Below are 26323 nucleotides of genomic sequence, written 5' to 3' on the forward strand. Positions count from 1 at the left end.
TTTAGTCATAATTAAAAAAAAAAATTGTTTTTCCTCTCATTTAATAACTTTATAAAGGAAAAATTTCCAGCCACCAATGTTTTTCTTTGTTATTTCCAATCATTGATTTAGATAATTTTTTTTATACAGAAAAATAAACATTATTGAGTATTTGTTTAGATTTGCTTGGCAAAGTTTAAATGGAACATAGACAGCAATTCACATGTGTGTGGGAAATAGTCTTGAAGTAGACACTTTGGTCTTAATTAAAAAAAAATTGTTTTTCCTCTCATTTAATAAAGGAAAAATTTCCAGCCACCAATGTTTTTCTTCGTTATTTCCAATCATTGATTCAGATAATTTTTTTTATACAGAAAAATAAACATTATTGAGTATTTGTTTACATTTGCTTGGCTGAGTTTAAATGGAACATAGACAGCAATTCACATGTGTGTGGGAAATAGTCTTGAAGTAGACACTTTGTTTAATATTTTTCTTTTAAATTGGAAATGCATCAATGGTTTTAAAATACAAATAAGTTAAATAATATTTTGAACTCAATAGTTTTTATTCAGTAAAAGTTAACAGCACTTTTTTAGAGACAGTATACTTTTCAACACTTGTAAAACCTATTTATGGCTGAAATACATCAAATTAATAAGTTACTATATATGAGCAATATAATATGAATTTAGATACATATTTCTTGAAAAATTATAATTATTTTACAGACCTATTTACTCTGAAAAATTGTTAATTATTTTAAAAGTGCATAGGGTCAGTAACTATTTGGAAAAAAAAAAAAAAAAAAAAAGGTAACAGTTCATATAATGAATATCATTCCTTTTTTTATAAAATCAAATAATAATAAAAAATTCCATTATGAATTTCAGTTTTTAAAAAAACTGATTTTCACATAAAATCGGATGAATTAATGCAGAAAAAATTATATTTAAGAATGAAAATTATAAACTATAGTGTTTAGGAAGAACATAACAAATATTTAGCTATAACATAAAAAATTCAAGTCACCTACTCACCTTCCAGAAATTAAGAGAAATTGTATTTACTTACGTCGTTTTGGGACATGAACTGTTTTAGGTGTAACAATCCAGTCTTGGTGTACATGATAAATGTTTGGAGCTATAAAAAAGTAGTAGAATAAAAATATATAAGCACTTTTGAAATTTCAATTAATATCTTAAAAATTATAGATATTCTTATATTTCTTCATAGTTATCAATTCTAATAATTTACTTAGCTCAATTCCTCAATTTTTATATATACATCATAGAATGTACATCATCATCACAGGTACTTTGTTAATCCAACTATCTTAGAATTTCTTTTTATTTGCATTTCAGAATGTCCTATGTAATGTGAAATTCTAAGATTAAAAAAAAAAAAAAAATTATTTTCTAACACACAATATTTTTTTACCTACATGAAATAGAATACTCTAATATTTATTAGTGATTTTATATTTAGCCTAATTTTAATGCAATTATTGCAATAGATAAGCTTTCTATATGGAATCTACCTAAAAATGTTATGATGGGAATCACATTTTTTTAGGGGGATTCCTAAAAAGAGTTTCTAATTCTCATCATAAATATTGCATATGCTATCTATTACAATGGTTCTGACGACACTGCTTTGGGAAATATCAGTAGATATTTTTCAAAGTGCACACGCACGCACGCACGCACACACACACACACAGTGTCAAAAAAAATTGAAATGTGGTTTAATTGTTCATCCATTAGAGATAAGTGGGGAATGTAAATTGCAAAACAATTCAAAATAAGATTAGGTTAATAAAAAAATGTTCCAGCTAATTTTTAAAAAGCTACTTTTAAAAAAAATTTACGCAACCATTCAAGACAAATTCGATCAATTAGAGTTTCCTTTTCCATCCAATAAGATCATTAGGAAAAACCATATACAGTGGCTTAAACAATTGAGAGTACACCTTACTTTTACTTGATAAGTCCGACTTTCAATATAAATAAGACATTACCGAGAATTGCAAACATATTTTTATATTTACACATAACAAATGGTTTAATTTAAAGTAAAAACAAAGAACAATCAACAAAAAATTTCTAAATTGAAAAGTTTCAAAAGCATTTCAAATAAACATATGCAGATTTTTGCCTCAAAAAATTGAGACTTAAAACCCTGTTTCTTCAGTGAAAACAGGAGCCCTATGCAAATTAATAATCAAAATTTTTAGATCAAAGTGCGATAGCAAGTGTGAAAAAAATTCCAAATGGCCATAAATGCAGCTTTAACTTATTTTATTTCACTTACTTTTCGAAAGTTAGTCCTGGGGATGGTAGAATAATACACAATAATGTCAGTTTTTTCGTCTTTATTATACACTCGATTTCTCCCAAGGCAGGTCTCAGTTTAAATGAACCAGCAGTTCTTAATCGTCTTATCATCCGATAAACATTTGTTAAAAATACCGTAATACACAAAGAGTTTTGCTATTTTCTTAATTCAACAATATATAACTAAATATTGCTGAATGAATTCCATTCTTTAATTTGAAATGTACAAGAAACGTTTGGTTAAGTTGTACTGAAAAGAAATAACTCTTAGAATAAATAAGTAAATTGAAAAAGAAATCGTCTGCATTTAAAAAAAATATATTTTAAAATTCATATTTGAAATGGCTAAATTACAGTTAAATGAAAGAAAATTATTTGTCTGTGAGTTAATTTGTTAGAATGTCGTTTTGGAAAATTATAATAAATTTGACAATAAATTACTTGCATATATTTATTTTGTATTTTAATTTTTATAAATAAAAATGGCAATGAATATTAAAAAAAAGCCATAAGAGTACTTGAGGGTGTCACTAATCTGCCCTACACAGGCAAAAAGATATTTAATGTAAATATTATCATACATTTTTATTTTTATAATATGTCACAATTTTTATTTTTATTTTGGTACATAGTCCCTATGCGAGTATGCATTCAATTTTCAATTAAATATAACTCATTCAGTTTTTAAAGATACAAGTGTACCGTTTTTTTGTAATAATGTTGTTGCATAAAAATTTAAAGCTTTCTAATTAACTAAAAAAGTTGCATAAAAATTTAAAAAAGTGTAACTTTAAAAAAATTAAACTTGATTTTTTTACTTATTAATATGGTCTTATTTCGTATCTGATTTTGAAGTACTTTGCAATTTACATTGTCTACTTATCTGTAATTGGTGAAGAATAAAACCACATTTCAACAAGGTAACTAGAATAATTTTGTTTGTATTTTGGAAATAAAACTTTTGCTTCTCTCTCATTTTCGTAGTTCAAATTGTTTAAATGCACATGAAATAAAGATTAAACTTGAATGAAATTAATTAAATACAAATAAAGAAGGTACGTGATTTAACGGCAGCATACTGTAAAAACGATAAGTTAAAAAAATTCCAGAAGTTGCCTGTTTTTAGTTCTTTTGTATATATCATTTAAATAATTACAATTTGGTACCATATGCCATCATATACCTAATTCACTTCTATAGCCCTTTCTCCTTTTAAAATAAATCAAATTATTTTTTAATTGTATTTTCTTCATGACAATATGCACAAAAAAAAAAAAAAAAAGACAAATCATGCATTCACTGATTATGGGATCTTGTTGACCATTAGGGATTCATTTGGAATTTGTCAGGTGTTTGTTTCAAATGTAGTAGGCTTATTCTTTAAATGTTACTAAATATTGTCAGAAAGATTTAATTTATACTTTGCTGTCCAATATATATATATATATATTATTTATATACTTTTCATGAAGTTGAGTAATATTGTGATCAATTAATTTACTAATTGGATATCAATTATATTGCAAATAGGTTGCTGTACAAATTTTGAATTACATTTTGCAATTTTTATTATATGAAGAATAATTTTTTATAAAATTCTGTATGTTTTTTGCGATTAACATTTTTTTGTCATTTAAATGCATTTGTTACTTGGAGCTTTTGTTAATTTGGCAGTCCTTTGGGTTGATGTTTGTCCCGTTGCTGATAATATATTGTATTAAAAAAAAGACAACCATCATAGCTTTTACCCATATATGGGTACTTGTATTAAATGCATAATAGCTCTTAATCACCAAAGATATCAGGTTAGTTTATTGACTATATTCACCAATGGCAAGTAGAAGTACCAATATATATATATACAGTGGTTCAAACAATTGAGAATACAACTTACTTTTACTTGATAAATCTGACCTTCAATATAAATAACACATTACCAGGAAATGCAAACATGTTTTTATTTTTATACATAACAACTAGTTTAATTTAAAGTAAAAATAAAGAACAATCAATGAAAAACTTCTATTATTTTTTTAGGAAGTATTTTAAATAAACACATGCAGATTTCTGCTACAAAAATTTGAGAATACAGAGTGTGCTTGCACATTTTTTTAGACGATTCTGATGGAGTGTACAGAAAAAATTACATTCATATTTTGTGTTTTAAATGTTCAGTTTGATAGTCCTTATTCTTAACTATCATTCTACACCATAATTTCCAAGATATGATACACAAAATTAGATACCATGATATCTAAAAGTTAAAAATGATGGATTATTGGAAATAAATGTGGAAATGTAAGAAAAGTTATTATGAGTGATGTCACAAAATAGAAACTATAATTAATATTGAAAGAAATCAATATTAATCCTAAAGTAAGTGCAGTCAAATTTGCTGCAGATACTTCTCAATCTATAGATAGAAGTATAAGTGCTGAAACTGTGCGAAATGTAATTAGAGAAGCTGAATATAAAAGTCGAATTGTTTGGAAGAAACCATTCATAAGATTGCAAATTCAGAAAAAGTATTTGCAATTTGCAAAAACTCATCAATTGACAATCAATAACTTTTAGAAGAAAGTTATATTTAGTGATGAAAGTAAATTCAACCTTTTTTAGCAGTGACAGCCATTGAATCGTATGGAGAAAGCCTAATACTGCTTTGGATAAAAAAAATTTACGTCCTGCAGTTAAACATGGTGGTGACTCCGTCATGCTTTGGGGTTGTATGGCTTCGTCTAGGGTTAGAAATTTAGTTTTTATAGATGGCATTATGAACCATACATATGGTTCACTTAGATATACTTCACAACAATCTAAAAAAAGTGCAAAAAATTAGGTCTTCAGTAGAAATTTCATTTTTTAGCAGGAGTACTACCCCAAATATATGGCACATAACGTCAAAATGTGGTGTCTTTTTCATTGTAAACAGCGGTCACACACACCATCATAGTCCTTCGACATCAATATCATTAAAAATCTGTGGACCACACCTAAAACAGTGGTCCAAAACCCCAAAATTAGAAACGAAACCCATTTAAAACAAGTGTTGCAAGAAGAAGAGGGTAAAATGAATTCAGATACCAACAAAAAGTTGGTTGAATTGGTACCACATTATTTAGAAGCCATTATAAAAGCCAAAGAACATGCAACTAAATATTATCACTTTCTGTGTATGTGCGATATTACAAAAATTTCATTGGTGTATTCTCAATTTTTTGAGACAAAAATCTGCATATGTTAATTTAAAATGCTTCTGAAATTTTTGAATTTAAAAGTTTTTTTTGTTGATTATTCTTCATTTTTACTTTAAATTAAACCTTTGTTATGTGTAAATATAAAAACATGTTTACATTTCCTTGCAATGTGTTATTTATATTGAAGGTTGGATTTATTACCTAAAAGCAAGGTGTACACTCAATTGTTTGAGCCACAGCATGTATGCAATTTGATATTTCAGGGTTTCATAATATATAATAGATCATCTAATCTCTGTAACTTACCTGGAGTAACTCTGTAAATTCTAGTAACTGGAACACCAACTTCATGCTCTAAATAGTGAGCTACAGAGAGAGAAAAAAAGTAGATTTCAAACTCATAAGTTACCGTAGAAAAATATAAAATGCATACACACACACACACAAAACTGGTCAGAAATGAGATACCTTTGGGTTGCTTAACAAATAATTTTGCTGTTGTCTGGGTTGCTCGTTGAACAATATTTATTTCTGAAAAAATTCAGAGGTTAAAATCACATAGGATATATATTTATATATATATATTAAAACAATCAGTTTTCAGAATTAGTATTTTCTCTAAATAAAATTTAAAAAATTAATGAATTATCTAGTAATGGTATTTTTAAAATGGATATATTAAGTAGAATATAATATTTGATACCAAAATATTTATATTATTAAGGTATCCTAGTCTGAGAAATTAAATGCTTCTTGAATTTATATAACCTCTATTTAAATATTTAAAATTCAACAAAAATATTAATAATAAGAAGTAAATCCACATTAATAAATAAGAGGTAAATCCACATATTATAATTTAACCATAAGATAAAAATCAACTTGAAAACAAAATAAAGAATCACATGTTATAAGAAATATAAAATGCTTCCTAAAAATATAATAAGGAAGCACTTACCTGGTCTAAATATATGAATAAGTATAGACTTCGTTGGAGTCAATTTTTGTGTATATATGCGAGCTGAAAGAAAAGAAATAAAATGACTTGCAGTGCTCATAAAGTGTTACAAATTTTCTATAAATTTATATATTAGTAATCGAAGAGATAGAAAAGCCATTTGCTGGAGGAAGTTTAATCATGCATGCAGAATTTTTACTTTAGCTTCATTCAAATAACAGCTGAATTAATGTACTAGAATAAATTATCAATTCACAAAACTTCAAAATTTTTCTATCAAACTCTATGTAGCGATTAAACAAAGAGAAAAGTATTTCATCAGAAGGAAGGGGAAGTTTAAATCCCAGAGGTATTTTTCAGCCAACCCACCTTTCTTTGCATTCGCTGTACTGAATTAACATACATCTTTAGTATGATATTCAATCTTCTAAATAAAAAGATTATTTCACAATTTATGACAAAAAATTAAAACATTTGTGACATTACATATGGATATAAGGAATGTTAACTTTTGTGCAGTTGTAAATATGGTATAAAATAATAACAAAACTAATTTCTTTTTTACAATAAAAAAATTAACTATAAAGTATTTTTCTTTTTTATTTAGAATTGCTGTTACATTTTTCTTTTCATTTTGAGATAAACGTTCTTCTCAGCATTTACCATTTTCAAGCAAAACTACATCCAGCTTAGTGAAATTTATAACTCTTTTAAGCAAAAATAACAGTAGATTATTTTCTACACTGATTATGCATGTTTCCCCACTGACCCACTCTAGGTTTTGTTACCAATTGGATAGGTTGGATTACTGAAAATGTTAAATAATAACAAATAAAAAAAATTAATTGATCATGATATCCAATATTTTTCAAAATGGTTTCAGTTATCTTTAGATATTTTAAATAATAATATAAAAAGCTATAACACACACATTCATATATACATATAGATGAAGCAAAAAACAAAACTTACGTTGTACAGGATACAGTTCCATTACAACTTTTGGTGGAAGCATAGTTTTGTGATCAAGTCTCACTGCAAATTATAACATATTTAAAGTCAAATATATTTCTAACTATATTATAAGGATAACACAATTAATCTGATTAATGATTTAAAAAATAATAATGCAACATTATTTTTAATAGCATATGAAAAATTATTAAAGACTTTGAAAACACTTGCAATATTTAGAGAAATTTTTTTTTATTTAGAATCAAGAATTTTATATTTCTGCTGATAATAACGATAACCATCAAACATATTATATATATATATATATATATATATATATATATGTTTAGATTATTTTTTTAAAAATTTTATCTTTTAGAAAAGCAATATAAAATTCATTATTATTCCGGAGCTTTGAGGTATACATTTCCTTATGAAAGGTAGGGCAAAGGATGTATAACTGCCCCTGGTACCAGTTTTAAGGGATGTCATGAAGAGAAAACATTAGCGTTTTTATGATTTTTTAAAAATATTGTATATTCCCAAATGTCGGTAGGAGACAAAAAAATATTTCAAGCTTATTTACATTTGCTAACTTCTGCCATTTTAATTACAGTAGAGAATCAAATTGTTTTCCAATTACTCTTAATTAATCATTTGTTTCTAGTAATGATTTTGTAATAAGCAATATGTTACACGACAGAAAAATTTCTAGAGTTACAAACTGAATGCAGTTTAAAAATAAGACAAGAAAACTAAGTAGAACACATGTAAAAAATTAGTTTTTTTGAAATATCAAATGATGAAAATAAATTTATAGTTATATGGGCATTCAGCATTATCTTTTATTATGACATGCAGAGTTGTTACTTTTACCTTAATATATAATCTTTTACTAAGAAAAAGTTTATATTTATAAAGCTAACTTTCTGTTAACTTCAATAAATAAATTTGAATGAATCTCTTTTAATGAGCAATATGGAAATTCTATTTATATTTTACTAACTGTTATATATTCAGAATTTCTCAGGACAAAACTATTTTCAAGTAGTTATAGCACTTTAAATTAATAAAACAAATCTTCATTACAGCATCCTTCATGACTTTCATTCTTTCTCAAATATATCATCAGATGCATCAAGCAGCCAAACCCTTCTTTTCTTTTAGTTTCAGCACTTTGAAGGATCTGAAATGAATGTGACAGTTCTGGGATTCAATTCTTTCCTACTCCACCCCCCCCCCCCCACCACCACCACTAGCCATCATTGTGGCAGTGATAATAGAAGCTTTCATTTGTCATGATTTTGAACATCATTCTTTTCTTTTTGATGTTTCAGGGATAGACCACAAATCATTGGATAAAGCTTTTTCTTTTACGTCACTATTTCTCCTCTTCTTTTCAAAGAACAGTCAGCACATTAATTAGGATTATTTGAATACATTGGAAAATTTAACAAAAAATTTCATAGTTATTAAATTTCCTTCACTGGAAAGATAAGTGTTGCTCTTTTTAAATGATATGAAAATTACTTTCAAGCAATAATTATTTCAGAAGTATTTGGTGGAAAAAAAACATACATTAAATTTGGTTTATTTTTATTATTTCATTAAATATCTTAAGAAATGATTAATGTTGACTGATTAAAACAGCTCACAATTGATCTAGAAAGGGCATATACACATTTTCATTGTTTTATAGGAGATCTTGTGACAGACACAGAAATAGTCATGGGTATTTTCTACTTTATATTATACATATTTACTGCATTTGAACCTAAACAATTATTTCCTTATTTAGAAATATTCAATTTGAAATGATGAAATTATTTAAAAATCTGCTTATTCTTTGTAATGCAAATATGTGTATTTTTTAAAACAATAATGTAAAATATTTAAAAAAGAAATAATAAAACATGATACCTATGAAGCAAGTAATGGCAATAGATATTAATCAGAAAGAGCCCTTTATAAAGAAATTCATAAAAGAAGAATTATTTAAGAAAAACAAAAAAGTTGAGATATACATATTTATGTAAAGATATATTGGAAGTCATTTATTACCTTTTGCTGGAAAATATTCATTTACAACAGGAGCAACAGTCCATTTTACATGAAAAGCTATTGAAAAATAAACAAAATTTATAATTAAAAATATCTATATGTATAAAATGCTAAGGTAGTGAAATTATGATACGAAAGTTTCAAATTTTTCATTTGCTGTTCTTACAACTGCATTTAATTTCACTTAGTTAATTAGTAGAACTGTCCTAATGGTTTGATAATGGAATAATGGTTTTTGCATTAAACTAAAGTAAAAAAAAAAAAAAAATCATTTTCATGATATCAATTTTATGTCTACACAATCCTTTAAATATAATTTGGTGCAGAGTCTGTTTTTAATATTATGATGCAATTCAAACTCATCCATCAAAACACGCAATTGTGTGCTTTTGTTGTAGTAATAGACTGATTCAATTAAAATTATGCCTTTCAGTTCTGTTAAATAATAAGTTGAAATTTAAAAAAAAAATACATGCCATATTAATTGTTTAACAGCATAAAAAATCAATAATTTCAGCAGACAAACTAGCCATCAAATTTTGTTAATAATTTACTAATCTTTTAGCATAAGCAAAAATTATACATTTACTTTCAATATAATTACTCAAGCAAGTTGTATATAAAATTCAAATATCAAGAATAGGTCATGAAATTATTTTAATTATTTATAGTTTCTAGAAATAATTTATACATTCTATTACTTTCTGCTTCAGATTATGGAAATAATTTTTCATAATAAAATATTTTGCTTAGCTATTTTACTTTATTGTTTTTTGAAATAAATTTTATAAAATAATGCTCAATTTATAAACAGATATTTTTAAAACTTTTTTAATTAATTATATTCTAAATTTAGAAAGAATAAAAACATTTAGATTTGTTTCTTTTTGGATGATAATAGCACATCTCTTTATGTGAAAATTTCTGTTAAAATAAATATGAAATGTTTTAGAATTACTCTAATAAGATATATCAAAATATAAAATAAATGTTTCAAATAAGTATTAAATATTCATAAAAGCTGTAATAACAGATGCTAATTCATTAGGCTGAAAAACTTCATTTCAGTTTTATTGGTAAATGATACAAAATTTTAATTTTTACCATTTTTGAACAAATGCTGCACGTCAATTTTAACAAATTTTCAATTCATAAACATTTTATATCATTCTGGGCAGAATTTTCAGCTTATTAAAAAAAGAAACCATTATTATGCTTTATAATATCAGGACTCTATTGTTGAGTGAATATTTATTACCATTTCAGAATTTCCAAGAAACAAACTTTCATGAATAAATCACTGCTTTCATAATAGTTTTGAAATTTTATAATTGCAATAGTTGAATTTATATGTCTTAAATTGTTACAAAAATTCTCTAACTTCAAATTAGTTGAAAATATAAACAAAAAGATATGATTTTAAAGATGTATTGAACAATTATAAGAGTAACAGAACTTTAAATATATGATCATCTGCAACAACATAACTCACAAAAGTTAAGCAATTTTTTAACAAATATAAAGAAATTATTAAAACAAAATTTAAAAAAAATCAAACTACATATTTTTAAATATTAAAAAAATAATATTAAATGTATGTAAAATCAATTTATTTATGAAAAAATATCAAATAATTTAAATCAAAGTGCCATCACGAACAGTATTCTGAAATATTTTTACAAATAGTGTTCTCTTTTTTAATTTATTTGTTCACAGTTTTAGTGCATTAAAATAATAAAAAAAAAGATGTTATACTTTTCCATAAACTCTTTATTAAAAATTATAAAAATAAACTAAAAAGATTTAATATTTTGAAGATAATGATTCTAATTCATCAACTTTTAAAAGAAAAAATAAACTTCTCCATTATTCACAATAAAATAAAGAAACAATCTTTACAAAGAATTTCTTTAAAAGAGAAAAATAGACTTAAGAAATATAAATTTTTTTAATCAACTTACTACAGCAGCGAATTCTCACTTCATAACTATAGCAGCCACATGTGTTAGTAATAGTGGCATTACAAACATTTCTTTGATCGCTATGGCGACATATAAAACCATTATGAATATCACAAGTAACAGCTTGTCCAACAACTTTATGATCTTCATGTGTCATGGCAGTCCGACACTCAAGGCCATCTAAGCTTGAACATCCTCCAGACCTTTTTACTATTTCATCAATTGGAACATATTCCGTATCAATACATATCCATTCACCATAGTAATTGCATCCTATATTGGGGGAAAAAAAAAGAAAAAAAAAAGAGATTTTATATTTGCCCCTTTTATAATTTTACTTCAAATTCATCTTGAAAGTTATAAAATATATTTTACATAGATTCATACTTATTTCCCTCATTAAATATAATGTAAATTTATTAAAATTATGTTATATTTTAGAAAAGATTGAGAATTGATTTGCTAAAAATTAGCAATCAAAAATGGTGGTAATCTTTTGTTTACTGTTAATTAAAGATGATATTTTAATATAAGTAATATTAAATTCTATTTCTGAAAAGTATTACATAAGGAGTGAAAATTTCAATTATCAACTGCAAAAATGTAGATGTTGCAGAAAATTAGAGAAATTTGATTTAACAAAATATAAGCTATCAAAAGCAAATGAAAATTATTGAATTTTGAACTGTTTGATTAGCATTGTACTTATGTGTACTGACATTGATTGAAGAAAATGAAAGGGATAATAGTGACAATGATAATAATTGTTAGTTCATTGTGGTGTTAGTATGATTCAGATGAATGTTAAAATAATTTGACTTATTTAAGGTATTTTTTTTTCTGAAGAATAAATGATATACAGTATACTGAAAATAAGTTTATTCAATTCGGTTAAGGTAATTGTGGAAATTTCAGAAGCAATAATTAGCTTGTAAATATTGAAAGAATATTTTGCATTTTAAATGACCTTTCAAAACTATACTGAGCAAAAATACAAATAAATTTTAGCACCTACAGGCTTTCTTTTAATAATTTAACAAAAGCTGATTCTGAAAACATAAAGTGACAAGCTTATTATTAAAGCACTGAAAAATATTCAATGCACAAGGATAAAAAAAATTAGATAGATTTTCCTTTTAATCTATATCTTTTGTTTGTTTTTAAGGGACAAAGCAAGATATCAGACAAATGGTTGAAGTATTTAATAGCTATTAATAAACTTTACAATGAATATCCAAGAGATTCTATCAAGAATTTTTAATAATTTTTTAACTCACGAATATATAAATGAATTCAAACCAATTTTACAATTTAAAAATTGTTACTGTAAATGAATAAAAATAATTTTGTGCACTGAGCATTGATAATAAATGGTATGAAATTTCAAAGCTAATTGCAGAACTTTAAAGTAAAATAAATTTGCCATAGTATTCTAATGTATACATACTTGGTGGATAGTTCATTACTTTTGTTGGAGGCAAGTGCAACCAATAATCATGAACAATGGCTACATATTATGGGAAAAATATATATATATAAATTAAAATTACAAAATCATACACAAATCACAGAGATAAATTTCACTGATAAATTAAAATACAAAATAGATAAAAAAAAATTGAAGGGAGAAATAATACAGGATGAGATATGCATATGAGAATAGTGGGTAGGGGGGGTGACAAAAAATTATATATATATATATATATATTTGCATTGTTAAAGGATAAGAATTTAAATTTAAAAGGCACGTTGAATTCATAATACATGCATCACAAATTATTTTTTAACACATCACATATCATTTTTCAAAAGAGGATATTTATTAATAAAAAAATAATTAAATACAATAATACACATTCAAAAGAGCTACAAATTGATTTCTTAATTAGTAATAATTTTAAAACAGTCATCAGCCTGTTCTAATACCCAATAAATATCAAAGGTTTTGGGTACTGTGATGGAGGATTAGAAATAATCTTTTTCTTACTAATTAATGGTGCTTGCTACGATTTCTAAAAAGAGTTTACTTAAGTATTGAAATTTAGTTTCATATTTAGAATTTCTCTATCTGAATATATATGTTTCCAAAGAAAATTGTATTTGAATAAAATTCAAAAAACATGTATGAAAGAAAATTCTAAAATATATATTAGTTAAGTTACAAAAATGATGTAATATAAAAAACAAACTTATTTACATATCACAATGAAATAAAAATATGATAAATATGAAATGAAAAATCTCTAGTCAAAATAATTAATAATTAAAATGCTAAAACATCCATGAGAATATACTTTTCCAAATGAAACAATTAGGTTTTCATACAACAAAAGTAAAACAAAATTTAAAATATCACACATGTAATATATATTCAGCTGTAAGCTGGATAATAGACAGTTACAGATTTTTAGCTACATGTAAGAATCAGATAATTTCCATCTACTTAGAGAATGATGATGATGACTTTATGAAAAACTGAAACATGATTTCTGTTGTTCAAATTATTTCCTTTATTCAAAAACTAAAGCATGGAGTAAGCGTTCTTACCGTACAGCACTAATTTTTTTTAAAAAATGAATTAGATAAGATTAGAGATAACAAGCAATTATGATAACATTCAATAATACACAATACCAATGTTGACTATTTCTACTGAATTTTTAATATTTTTTTTATCAAGCAGAGTATTGGATTAGTTGAATTTTAATAATTCTTGCTATTATATTTATGCTCACATTTATTGTATACATTGGTCAATGAATGAGTTTAATTTTAAACAGAATGACATAAATGTATCCAAGATAGAGAAAACCAACCAATCCAAAGCAAATATGTAAGATAAAAGTATATCAGAGTTTTTAGTTTCAAAATATTTCAAAAAAGGAAATATAAAGAGCTATGACTACTTAAATGAAACATAACCAAAATTCCTTTCCAAAAATTAGGCAGTTATTAAAATAGGCAAATGAGGAAAAGATATTTTTTTAAAATTAAAATAAATATTAAATTAAAGAATATTAATCATAAATAAACACTCCTTTTGAAGAAAATCTCATTATTAATTGTTTATTAAAATAGAAAATTAAAAGATTAAACATTTGTTTCTAATTAACAAAAGATATTTTTAAAAGGCAATTTCAATGAATATATATATTTACTTCTAGGCACAATTTGTGCATAAAAATTTCTTTTTCTTTCCACATAGCCTTGACCTGAAAATAAAAAACACAATTTTACAACATAAGTCACCACTGTTTAAAACAAGAGGAGTATACATTTTTAAATTATGTAAAATTATAGGAAATAAGTCCGAGGAAATGTTGCCAAATAAACCAGAAAATCTTATAAATTATTTCACAAATATAAATATTTCCAAAAAAATATTAATTTTTGGAAGAAACTACATTTGGTTTATTTTATTATCAACACATTCAAATATCACTGAATTAGGGATATTTGTGAGTGAAAGCTCTTAGGGTTACTTGAGAGTTAAAACAGAATAAGTAAAGATTGTGTTACACAGTAAGATATTAATTTAATCGATTTATGAAATGGAGAATGGCCATTAAAATGTCATTTGGGATATCCCAAAAATCAGCTAAAAGCATTGATGATAGACGAGGTGTCCACACACTTTTTAAAAAAGTTTTTAAGGGAAGTCTCAGCTTTTTTTTCAGCAAAAAAGAATTTAGTACCAACCAGTACTCATGACAAAATGCAATCATCTTGTTGCTTCACACCATTTCAATTTTAAAAAAGACTAAAATAATATAACTGATTACTATGCTACAAGATCTACAAATACCAAAAGTCATAAACTTCTCAAAGAAAAAAAAAATACCCTGAATAATCGATGAGCTATTGGGTATGGCATATAATATGGAAATGATACTGTATGCTTAGCCTATTATCTATTAGGATTAAGATTTATAACTATAATGGTTTAAGTCATTGATGATCTAAGAAATAATGCTCTCCAACCCATATAAGATGCTAAATCCATGATATATAGTTGAATTCTCATGAGCATTTGGCTCCAATCACTGATGTGAGGAAAAAAAATGTACATTTTATTTAATTACAGTACAAATGGATTCATAAGATAAGATCTAATGTAGTCTTCCATCTAAAATGGCTTAGTCTGCAGAAAACTCAGAAAGATTTCTTGCTTTATAAAGTTTTTTTCTATTGCTCATCTCTTTCTCATTATATTCCCCTCCCTCCCCCCATACATTTGACACTATGAAAGGATAAATCCCCAAAACAGTATATCAAATTCTAGTTTTAATAATACAAAGCAACATTCCAAAGAAAACAGACATGTCACAGTAGCATCCACATGCAAGCAGGGGGGAAAATTGCCAATGCCATGGCATTTGCATAATGTTTTGTACTCCTTATTCCCCCATCGTTTATCACAAAAAGATTAATAAATTTTAAATCATGTGGTGTGAGAAAAGATATATGTTATTTAATATTATATGCAAATAATTAATATACAAAGTGGTTTGTTTTAGATCTATTAAAAAAAGAAGTTTTTTTTTTTTTTAAATTATACAGCAACAAAACATGGTTAAATTTGCATTGGTAGAGTAAGCATTGCACAGAGTATATATGGAGTAATATACATACACATATATATATATATATTACTCTCTTAAGTGATACTTATAGCAAAATTATATGCAAAATATAAATATATTTATACCAAATCAAATTAAACCAAAAATAAAAAAATATTAAATATATAATATTAAACACAGAATATAGTTAAAGCTGTTTAAAAACAGTGTAAATATTGCATATTCACCCATGCCATAGTTCATTTCTCTTGTATATTTATACAATATAGCATTTTCTATGTTTATCCTTGTACTTAATGAAGATAATTATCCTCTTCCCTTTGATACATTGGGATCTAAATTTGATATCAACCTACAGTTTTACAGTTAAGAACAAATAATTTTTTATTCAGTTTTTGCCTTCTTTTTATCCTGTTTGTCACATTCACATACACATGAATAGATAGAATAAAAGACACTTCATCTGATTTGATCTAAAATTTGATACATATATATAATTCTAATACTTATTGGATTATCATGTTATAAAACCAAACAGACTTCCATATATAAATTTTAATGTCACGACTGCAAACTAGATTCCTTGAATTCATACCTATATAAAAAAAAGTTTTTTTTTTTTTTTTTTTTTTTTTTTTAACTTTTACTTTTAGGGAAAGCTAATACTTCAGATATTAATCAATACCTGAAGGTAGAATTTTTTTATAATTATAATACTTCTTTATGCAATTTTCTTAAGTATGAAATAAAAAAAATTAACATTTAATGAGAATGTGAAAAAGAAATAAAAGCTAATGACATATTGGGTGTATAACTTGTAATAAAAGCAAATATGATGTGCTCAATATGTAGACATGACAAAAAAATATTATTTCATTAGTTATTCTGCTTTATTGGTCATTAAAAGATAACAATTACAAATAAGCTCAACTGTGGAAATCTATTTTGTATTTTAAGGCTGCATTGTATTTGACCGTACTTTCTGGGAGGGAAGGAACTATTGAGTTTTGCAAATTTTTCACTAAAGAGAGGAAAACAGAGGGCCTCAAATAAATTGATAAAAATTTAAAACTACAAAATGTTGGACTTATTGAAAAAACTGTGTTACCAATTAATGATTTAAAAAAATAATAAATTTTTGAAACATCATGAGCATTTCTGCATTTTTATTTCAGACCTGGTTTTAAAATCACTTATTTTCTAATTACTTATTCACCAGAATACATATTTCTATGCAAATGTTCCTGAATTATATGAATTCTTTTAAAATTTAAACATCTTAATTACACTGGATGTTGATGATATCACAATTTTTTTTACAACATTAAAGTTCCACACAGTTTTGAATTGTTCACTACTATGAAAATGTTCACAAGAAATTCTGCATAAAAAATAATCAAAGCATGTGTGTTGTTATATTTGAATTTTCAATCAGGTTTTAAGAATAAAAATTACAGGAAAAATTTTTTAAAGAAAAAAAGTTAATACATACTACTTCTTGTCCAATGATACTTTCTTGTGGTAATAAAGCCGCGTTGTTTATCCAAATAGATTCGAGCTAGAAAAATATATGGAAGAAGCGTAAACATCAATTAGATTCTCTCAGACAGATTTTGGTAAATGAAATGATATTTATATTTCAGCACTTACGGAGTTTTGGCATAAATCGCATCATCTGAGTAGTCTGACTGAAATATTTTTCAATACGTTTAGCTGAAAGAGATTCAAGAAACTGTAAGATATAATAACAAACAGCTTAGGAAAATATGAATTCTTTGAATTGGACAATTAATTTTGATCAGTATACAGAGGAATATTTATAATATTATTTTATAGATTTATTTTATGGAATTATAGTATTTTTCCAAAGCTCCCAATTATAAAAAAGTTCTGAAAGTTTTTGGTTGTTGTTTGCAGAAGAAAGAAATGACAAACCTTGATCTTAATGCAGTGCAGTTACTGATAAAATATAATAAAATAAATTTTTAGAGATAGCTCAGTTTTTTTAAAATTTCAGATCAATATTTATAATATTAATTTTAAATATTTATTTTACTCAGTTATAATATTAGTTCTTAGCTCCCAAATATAAGAGGTCTGAGTTCTTCAGTTTGGTTGTTTGCAGAAATATACTTCTGTCAAATGAAATTGATTATAAAAAACATTATTTAGATCATCATTACAATAAATAAATTAATATTATCATAATTATAATATTAATTTTAAGCTTTAATTTACAAAAAAAAAAAAAAAAAAAAAAATTGACTTACGCAGAATAGGGTATCTTACAATCTTTGGTGCTACCTTAAATACTTTATCATGATACATTTCATCTGTAAAAAAATAATAATTAAATAAAAATAAAACTTAAAGCTCAAATATAAATACTATTATTATGATACAAGTAATTTTAACTAATATTATAAAATTAGTACAAATATAATTTTGAATTTAAAATGTACTGGACTGAAAAGAAATACCAATAAATTTTTCAGACTCGCTGATGATGTTGACTTTTAATTATAATTACAAATAAATAAATGATAATTTATGTAATGCCCTTCTAAAATCTTTAAAACCACTCTTATTTCTGTTATATTTTCCAAGAATGATTTGAAAAGTAAAATGTAAATCAACAAAATTACTACATATATAACAGCCTATACTATATATATAACAGAATGTTTTGCAAAAACATAAGATTCATAATTCATTAATTGTATTTACCAACAGTATTCAATAAAAAGAGATTAAGCAAAATTAAAAACAAAAAATATTAGATCGCTTTTTATTGAATCAAAGCAAATCATGTTGACTTTAGTTTCTATAATTATAATGTTCTCTGTATTATTGTTTAGTCTTTTTACTATTAGATGGTGCACACAATACAGAGTAATTTTCATCCATCGAAATGAAAATTATGATTTACTGAAATGAAAAACTTTGTTCACATTAAAAATCTGAATCATTAACTGTTAACAGTTAAAACTGGCATTTCCCATTACAATTTGTTCATACACATTTCTTCAGCTAGTTCATTTTTTTATAGACAGAATGTTCTAGCATGATCACTTCTAAACTTTTACTTCAGAGGTTATTTAAAGCACACATTAAAGTATGTGGTTATTTCGTATTTGCTAATTATGATTCAGAATGCAGTGCAGGAAAACAAAATTTTAATCATTTTCACTTACAATAAAATGTATATATTTTATAGTACTCAAACTTTGTTAAGAAATTTTCATTTAAAATACAAAAAATGATTGAAATGAAATTTGAATACTAAATTATGAAAGAAAATATAAAATCAGAAGCTAAAAAAATTTTTAACACGGAAACAAACAAAAATCAGAAAAGAAAAAGCATGAAAATTAATTTAAATAAAATTTAAATTTGCATTTGCATTAATTTTAATGTATACATGAAGAACTTTTAATAACTTATTCTAATTAAGTCAACAAAATTATGCTTGCAAAACAAATCCATAAATATATAATGAATAAGCAACTACTTTAAAAGATGAAATAACAAAGAATTTTTGATGCTATTCTTATTTATAATCAAAATATTTCTAATGTTAAGAATCTGAATGGAAAAGTTATTTTTGAATAATACTCCTAGTAATTGCACGAAGGAATTTAAATTACCCCAGAAATAGATATTTTAAGTTGTAAATGAAATTAGAATTGAAATAAGTTTTAAAAAACAATAAATAAAAACTAACTGATACTCGACATAAAATAAATAATGTTAAAAATTTGAAATCATAGAACAATAAATGAATAAATATTTCAAATTAAATGTAATGAAATTTACATAACGAGAAATAACATTTTTCACATAAAAAAAAACAATTGTTTTTCATTAAAAACCTGTATGACATATTTCTTTATTCACAAAGTAAAATATTTTTACTACATTTTATTAAAAAATAAAAGATTTTAATACAAAGAAACTAAACATTAATTTGTGCAAGATTAAACAAATCATGAAAAAAATGAAAATATTTCTTACAAGCAACTGTATATTTGTAAACTCTCGTTGGTTGACTAGGAAAGACATGGTGAATAATACGTCCTGTGAGAAACAGAAAAAAAGAGTGAGCAATCAAAAATTATTTTGCTGATAAAAACTAGCATAAAAAATTATTATATGAACTTTTATAACCTTTTTAAACAAAAAGTTCATATACTTCTATGTATTATCACACTTGGAATATAGATTTAAAATTTTATCAAAAATAACAACTGCATCTCAGTTGTATAAAATTCTTGTAAATAGAAAAAAAAAAGCTTCATACTTTCAATAGGAATTTTAAAATCTTGAAAAGTTGTTTGAGGTATCCACTCTTCAAATATATGTGGCTCTAAAAAAATAATATAAAACAGTTAATGATAAATATTTAATTAAAAATGCGATTCTCGTTTCAAATGATAACCCACAAATGTGAATATTAAAATTTATAGTATCTATTTATTAGTGTATTATGAAACAACAAGGATTGTTTTCAATCAACTTAAACAAATATGTAGAATTTTCAAACAATAGAATAATAATATATGAAATAAAAGATTTTCTGTACTATTTTATATAATTAAATTAATAATTTTTATTTCAAAAACAAAAATTTATTATTGGTTAAGTAAGATTATTAATAATTCTGGAAAACTTTCAATTGAAATAATCACTTTTTAAATACAAGGTATGGGTGTTTTAAACAGATAAACTATGTTAACCAACGAAGATGATGTCCAAAATTCATCAATAAGTTACAGCTTGTTGAAAAAAATTCTCACAGTCATTAAAAATAGTTGTTCAGAGTTTTTAAATGTTTGAAAGAATAAAAATTGTTTGCATAAGATAAGCAATGCATGCTCAAAAGTTCCCCAGATCTGTGCAGCTTGATATTTTTCACATAGATGAAGAAATAAAATTATGCATTTGCAAGAACATAAGATAGTGTCTTTTTCAATAAAATTAAACCTATAATCACCACCTGCAACATAATTGGAACTGTAATAATGAATTAAAATTTTCATTGATTTGTTAAATGTATAAATGAAGTTTTCAAAAAAATTTATTTACAAAAAATTAGCTTCTTTTCACATTAAAAAAATGGAATTAAAAAAATATATATACAAATTTAGAAAATCATTGGCATTAAGAAGTGAGATAGCTAGCTGGAATTAAATAGCACAATGATGGGTTTGCCGCCTTCAGAATCAGGTCTACATATTACCTATAATTATGTATAAATAATAATATGCATATAATAAAATGAAAGTTCTTTGTAATACCTGGTGGGTAATAAACCTTTTTGGTAAATGGAAGAAGGAAAACTTCAACCTTAGGTACCTCTGAAACAAATACCATATGAAAAAATATACATTACAAATATTTTAAAAAAAATGTACTATTATATTAGATATACATATTTACATATTTAGTATCTATTTATTATAATTTCATTTTGAGTAATTACAGGCTCAATATTAGTATTCATTAAAAAATTACAAAAAAAAAAAGATATTTTTTAAGAAAATAATGTTGTTTAATTATAAGTGAAATAATATATGTAAAAAGCAATATTTTATTTTAATGTATTTTAAACATAAAATTCTTACTTCTTATTTCAGGCATTACAAGTGCAGTTTCAACAGTTGTTGGACGAAACCTTGCTTGCTCTACTCTATCTGAAATTCATATAAACTATTTAGAAAATCAAGAAAATTCAGTTTTTTTATGTCATTAAATAAAACTAAACCAGGATCCTATTCATAACACTTAGCTTACTTATTTAAAAAAGAAAAAAAAAAAAAAATCCCAAGTGAAATATATATTCTAAATTCAATACTTTTAAATAAAATGAAAGTTAAAGAGAATTGAGTTCAAATTTCCCTTAAAACAAATATTTTAAACTGACAAAGAAACTATCAACCCAAAAAGCAATTATTATGAAATTCAATTACAAAAATTTGAATCCATTTCATAAATCGATTGCTTTAATGTGAATCAAATAAAAGAATAATAATACAAATCCTGAATTATACAATTTATAGATAATCCATGTTAGTATAAAAATTATGAATTTTTAATATTTTTGGTTAAAAATAAAAATTTTTATAAAATAAATATTTATGATTGACAATATCATTACTATCAAAATTTTTGTCAATCAAATTGCTACAAATAGTGTAATCCCTATATTTGTCAATAATTTTATTATTATTGACAAAAAATAATATTTAAAACTAAACTCTTTCCATTTAGAGAATTTTTTTTTTATCTCCACATAATCAAAAAGTAGTTATTTAGCTATAAAAGAGACAGGCAAGAAAGATTATATTATGTTCAGTCCTTTTATAAAGGTATTTGAAGTTAATGAATTCTTTCTCACATTTATTCTTCCTTTATGTGATTTTTTTATCATGTAAATGATAAAGAAATAAAAGGTGGATTGAAAAAAAAAGCAAGAAGTAACATAAGATTTACAAATTAATATTGAATCATTTATATGAAAAGCACATCAATTTGTCTCCAAATGCTTTATTTTACTATATAATTTCATCTTTTCCTTTAAATTTGTTAAAAAATTCATTATGTGATTGAAAGCTCGCATTTTTTCTCACAATTTCTCAATTTTGATGCAATTTGTAATGTATACTACAATATATATGATGAAAAATAAGCAACAAAGAAATTTAAAAAACAATAAAAGTTAAATTTGCCACATATTAATAAAAATAACCAGACCCAAAGAAACAACTTTGCCAAGGAATCAATTCATAGATATTATGCAAATTAAAGTCAAAACCAAAATACTAAAAAAATAAAATAAATGCTTACCAAAACAAATAATCCTCACTTCATATTTGTAACAAGAACATCTATCTTTAATTGCAGAATTACAAACAAATCTTTGATCCTTGTCATGGCAGATAAATCCTTTGATAATATCACAAACAACTACTTGCCCAACATCAAGATAATTTTGCTGTGTAGCTACTGTTCGACATTCAAGGGATTTTGGTTGACATCCACCAGACTGAATTATAATATCTTTAATACTTAGCACTTCAGTATTAACTTTAATCCACGGGCCAGTTTCATAAGATGCTATAGTGAGAGAAAGTATGTAATCAAAACAATAAAAAAAACTATTAAGAGATTAAAATAAATAGAGTGATAGGCAATTTCTAAGGTTCATTATATAGAATGCACATAAGAGTATTAATAATTAAAGAACTAAGAGTTTATCTTAGTATTTGATATCTAAATTTTAAATCTTATTAATAAGTATATGCAAAATAATTTTACTAAAAACGAAATACAATCTATAAAAAATGAAAAAAATATTGAAAATTTATTATTTTTTTTTATGTATATAAAACTTAATAATAAAGGAAATCACTATTTCTAATTGCCTCTTTTATATAAGAAGTAGACAAGATGATACAAACTTCTGTGGGAAATAGGGCAAAAATATTCTTAATACTAAACATGAGAGTTTTGCAGTATTGAAATACAGTTTACTCACAAACAAATTATTTAAATTATAGAGACTTGCTTTTGGGGACAAAATAAATTAACTATCTTATCAGTTTGCATATAATTTTTAAGTAAATTTCTAACAATTAATTTGTTTTATTAAATCAATAAAACCCAATGACCAGACTTTTATATCAAATTCCTCTAATAATACAAAGGCAAATATTATGACTGAATGCATATGAATAAGATCAGCAATAAATTACAACAACTGTATTAGTTCAAAAAATGCATAAAATATGATAATATTTAAAGGAACAAATAGCTTTTAAGAATGCAAAAAATATAAACATATTTACAAAAAATAAAATCAATAGTTTTGTATTTGTGAAAAAAAAAATCCAGCTACAAGACACTAAAGTAAGTTTCAAAATCAAATTGAACTTACGATGATAATCCATTTTCTGAGTTACAACTTCAACTTCATGCTGCATAGCATGAACTGAAACAATATTAAATTATACATTGTTAAAAATATTAATGGCGTTTATAAAGAAATTTCAAAACCAAGATTAAATAATATATACATTATATGCCTAAAAATTGTGTTTCGTTAAATTAAAATTCTGTTTAGAAATTATACAATGGATTTTTGAAGGAGGATTATGAATGTCCCCGTATCAGAATGCTAACACATAATTAGAAAAAGATATATTTTTCAAAGATGCATTATTGCTTTAATTGTTTTTATAAATTTTATTTTTTGTCATTGATATAATTAGTAAATGATGTTATTTTAAAGAGTCTTAGTATATTTTTGATGGCCATTTTCCCAAGTGTAAGCTAGAATCTTTCTCAAAAGTTTGCTTTCATTTTTTCCAATGCTTTTTCACAGATTCTTTCAGTTCTCAGGTGTACCTTTTATTTTCATATACATTATTTCTATTATTCTCTAAAACAAGAATCAGATATAGAAAGATATGGCAACAGAAGAAGTCACAGACACTGTAAAAATGAGAAGTAAGCCAATTAAGAAAAATTAATTAAAATTCCAAACCTATGAACAAGAGTAAAATCTTTTTGAAAACACATGCTTTTCCAGTTAATTTCTATCTCCCATTTTTTTTTTTTTTTTTGAAAAAGCTTTGAAACAAATTTCTACTGAGAACTAACAGTTATACTATTCCACAATTTTGTTTGCAGACAAATAAACCCATATATCTAACATTCACCAATTTTATATTGTCAACCAATTTTTTTGAAAATCAAGATACAGTGCATTTGATGTATAGTGAACAAAGACCAATAGGTTGAACTGCAAATAATGACATTTTATTATATGCAGACACACGAAAACATAGAACAAAACAGTAAAAATGTACAAAGTAACATACAGTTCAAATGAAAACAAAACGTTAATGTTGCAAATCAGTAATAACCTATCCCAACAGCATAAAGCACGTTGACAGAATTCGCAGGAGAGATATTTCTCTTGACGATTTACATCTCTCGAATCATCTACTATTTTCACTTGATAATTTGCTTGAATAAACTCAATAGCTAATCCACTACTAACTGAATGCAGCTCTGTCTCACAGTATTTTATAGTTTCCATGAAAGGGAAAAGAAACTTCAAGAAAGATCATCTTAACTCGAATCCTGATGGAGCTATCGCTGAGATTCTTATATTGTAGTTTCGCGAATCTTGAATTTTGTCGCCAAATTCATCTCAAGGCTGAAGGTCACCGACTCAGCATCCATTCAGCAGCCGCAAAGACTATTTGCAAAACTGTCTTACCATGGTATCAACTACACTGGTAAGAAACATTACAAATTTGTAAAAATATTTTTACTTTTAGAACCATTAGAGAATTTTCCTTAAGTCTAATATTTGTAAAATTTTTCTGGAAAATCCATCCTCAGGATGTATAGTGAAAAGTCCAAAATGCTCGATAATGGATAGCAATGCTTTATTTTAAAAGAAAAGAAAAATGAAACACAAATAGTGAAACCCTGCACAAATGTACATAAAGTTAGTACTTATAGAAAACAATATATTCGAAAGCAACATAGCATGAAGAATGTCCAAACCTGCATCCTGACAGAGATATCATTATCATCTTTCCATATCTTTGATGTCGTCATTAATCTGGTATCCATTACAATATATATAAGTTGTTTTTTTTTTTTAATTGTGCAATATTACAGCTTTGTAACAATATTATTCAATGACTAACTTATTCAAGAGGAATTCTCCTGCCTTAATGCTTCTGTCCATTTTTAATAAACTATTATTTAATAAAAATTTAAGTACAAAATAATAAGATATATGCAAAATAACATTGCGTGATAAGATAATGCCGATTTTCTTAAGCTCCTGTTAGACAAATATTAAAAATCACCCCCTTAAAAAATTATGAATTCATATGATAAAAGCAATAGAAACAATTTCTTAAAAAATTCATTTATTAATGCATTATGGCGAATTTTGTTTTAATTATATCTATTCATCAAGCTTTAAATTAAAATGATTTATTATAAATATTATGAAGTCTTTAAATTATTTTTTTTAATTTTCACTTATTGATGGAACCATTTATATGGTAACAAAATTTTATTTTATTAATGAATTAAATTTTTAAAATATTAAAATACTATATTGTCTTAAAGATGACAAAATTTCGGATTTCTAGCTCATCAAGAAATGAGAGGAATTTTGATTCTAAAATTCTATTGTTACAAATATGAAGTAAGTGAAATTAAATAAAACATGAATTATTGCAGAAGAATGCCTCGACTTTGTAAT

The 26323-nt window shown here is 24.7% G+C and overlaps 1 protein-coding gene across 1 annotated transcript in view; it reads right to left on the reverse strand.

Annotated features, from left to right (window-relative positions):
• Positions 1-26323, reverse strand: part of LOC129975502 (uncharacterized) — a 122713-nt gene that overhangs the window by 84511 nt on the left and 11879 nt on the right. Inside the window, exons 11-28 of the mRNA XM_056088564.1 lie at positions 23966-24019; positions 22876-23145; positions 21654-21722; positions 21327-21386; positions 20330-20395; positions 20044-20106; positions 18300-18362; positions 17680-17742; positions 17522-17587; positions 14605-14658; positions 12894-12953; positions 11447-11719; positions 9486-9542; positions 7443-7505; positions 6471-6533; positions 5981-6043; positions 5819-5878; positions 1054-1122 (exon numbers count right to left, since the gene is read on the reverse strand). Coding sequence (XP_055944539.1) covers positions 1054-1122; positions 5819-5878; positions 5981-6043; positions 6471-6533; positions 7443-7505; positions 9486-9542; positions 11447-11719; positions 12894-12953; positions 14605-14658; positions 17522-17587; positions 17680-17742; positions 18300-18362; positions 20044-20106; positions 20330-20395; positions 21327-21386; positions 21654-21722; positions 22876-23145; positions 23966-24019 — 1536 coding nt within the window. The remainder of the gene's footprint in view (positions 1-1053; positions 1123-5818; positions 5879-5980; positions 6044-6470; positions 6534-7442; positions 7506-9485; positions 9543-11446; positions 11720-12893; positions 12954-14604; positions 14659-17521; positions 17588-17679; positions 17743-18299; positions 18363-20043; positions 20107-20329; positions 20396-21326; positions 21387-21653; positions 21723-22875; positions 23146-23965; positions 24020-26323) is intronic.

The sequence above is a fragment of the Argiope bruennichi genome, chromosome 7 (genome assembly GCF_947563725.1).
Source record: "Argiope bruennichi chromosome 7, qqArgBrue1.1, whole genome shotgun sequence".
NCBI lineage: Eukaryota > Metazoa > Arthropoda > Arachnida > Araneae > Araneidae > Argiope > Argiope bruennichi.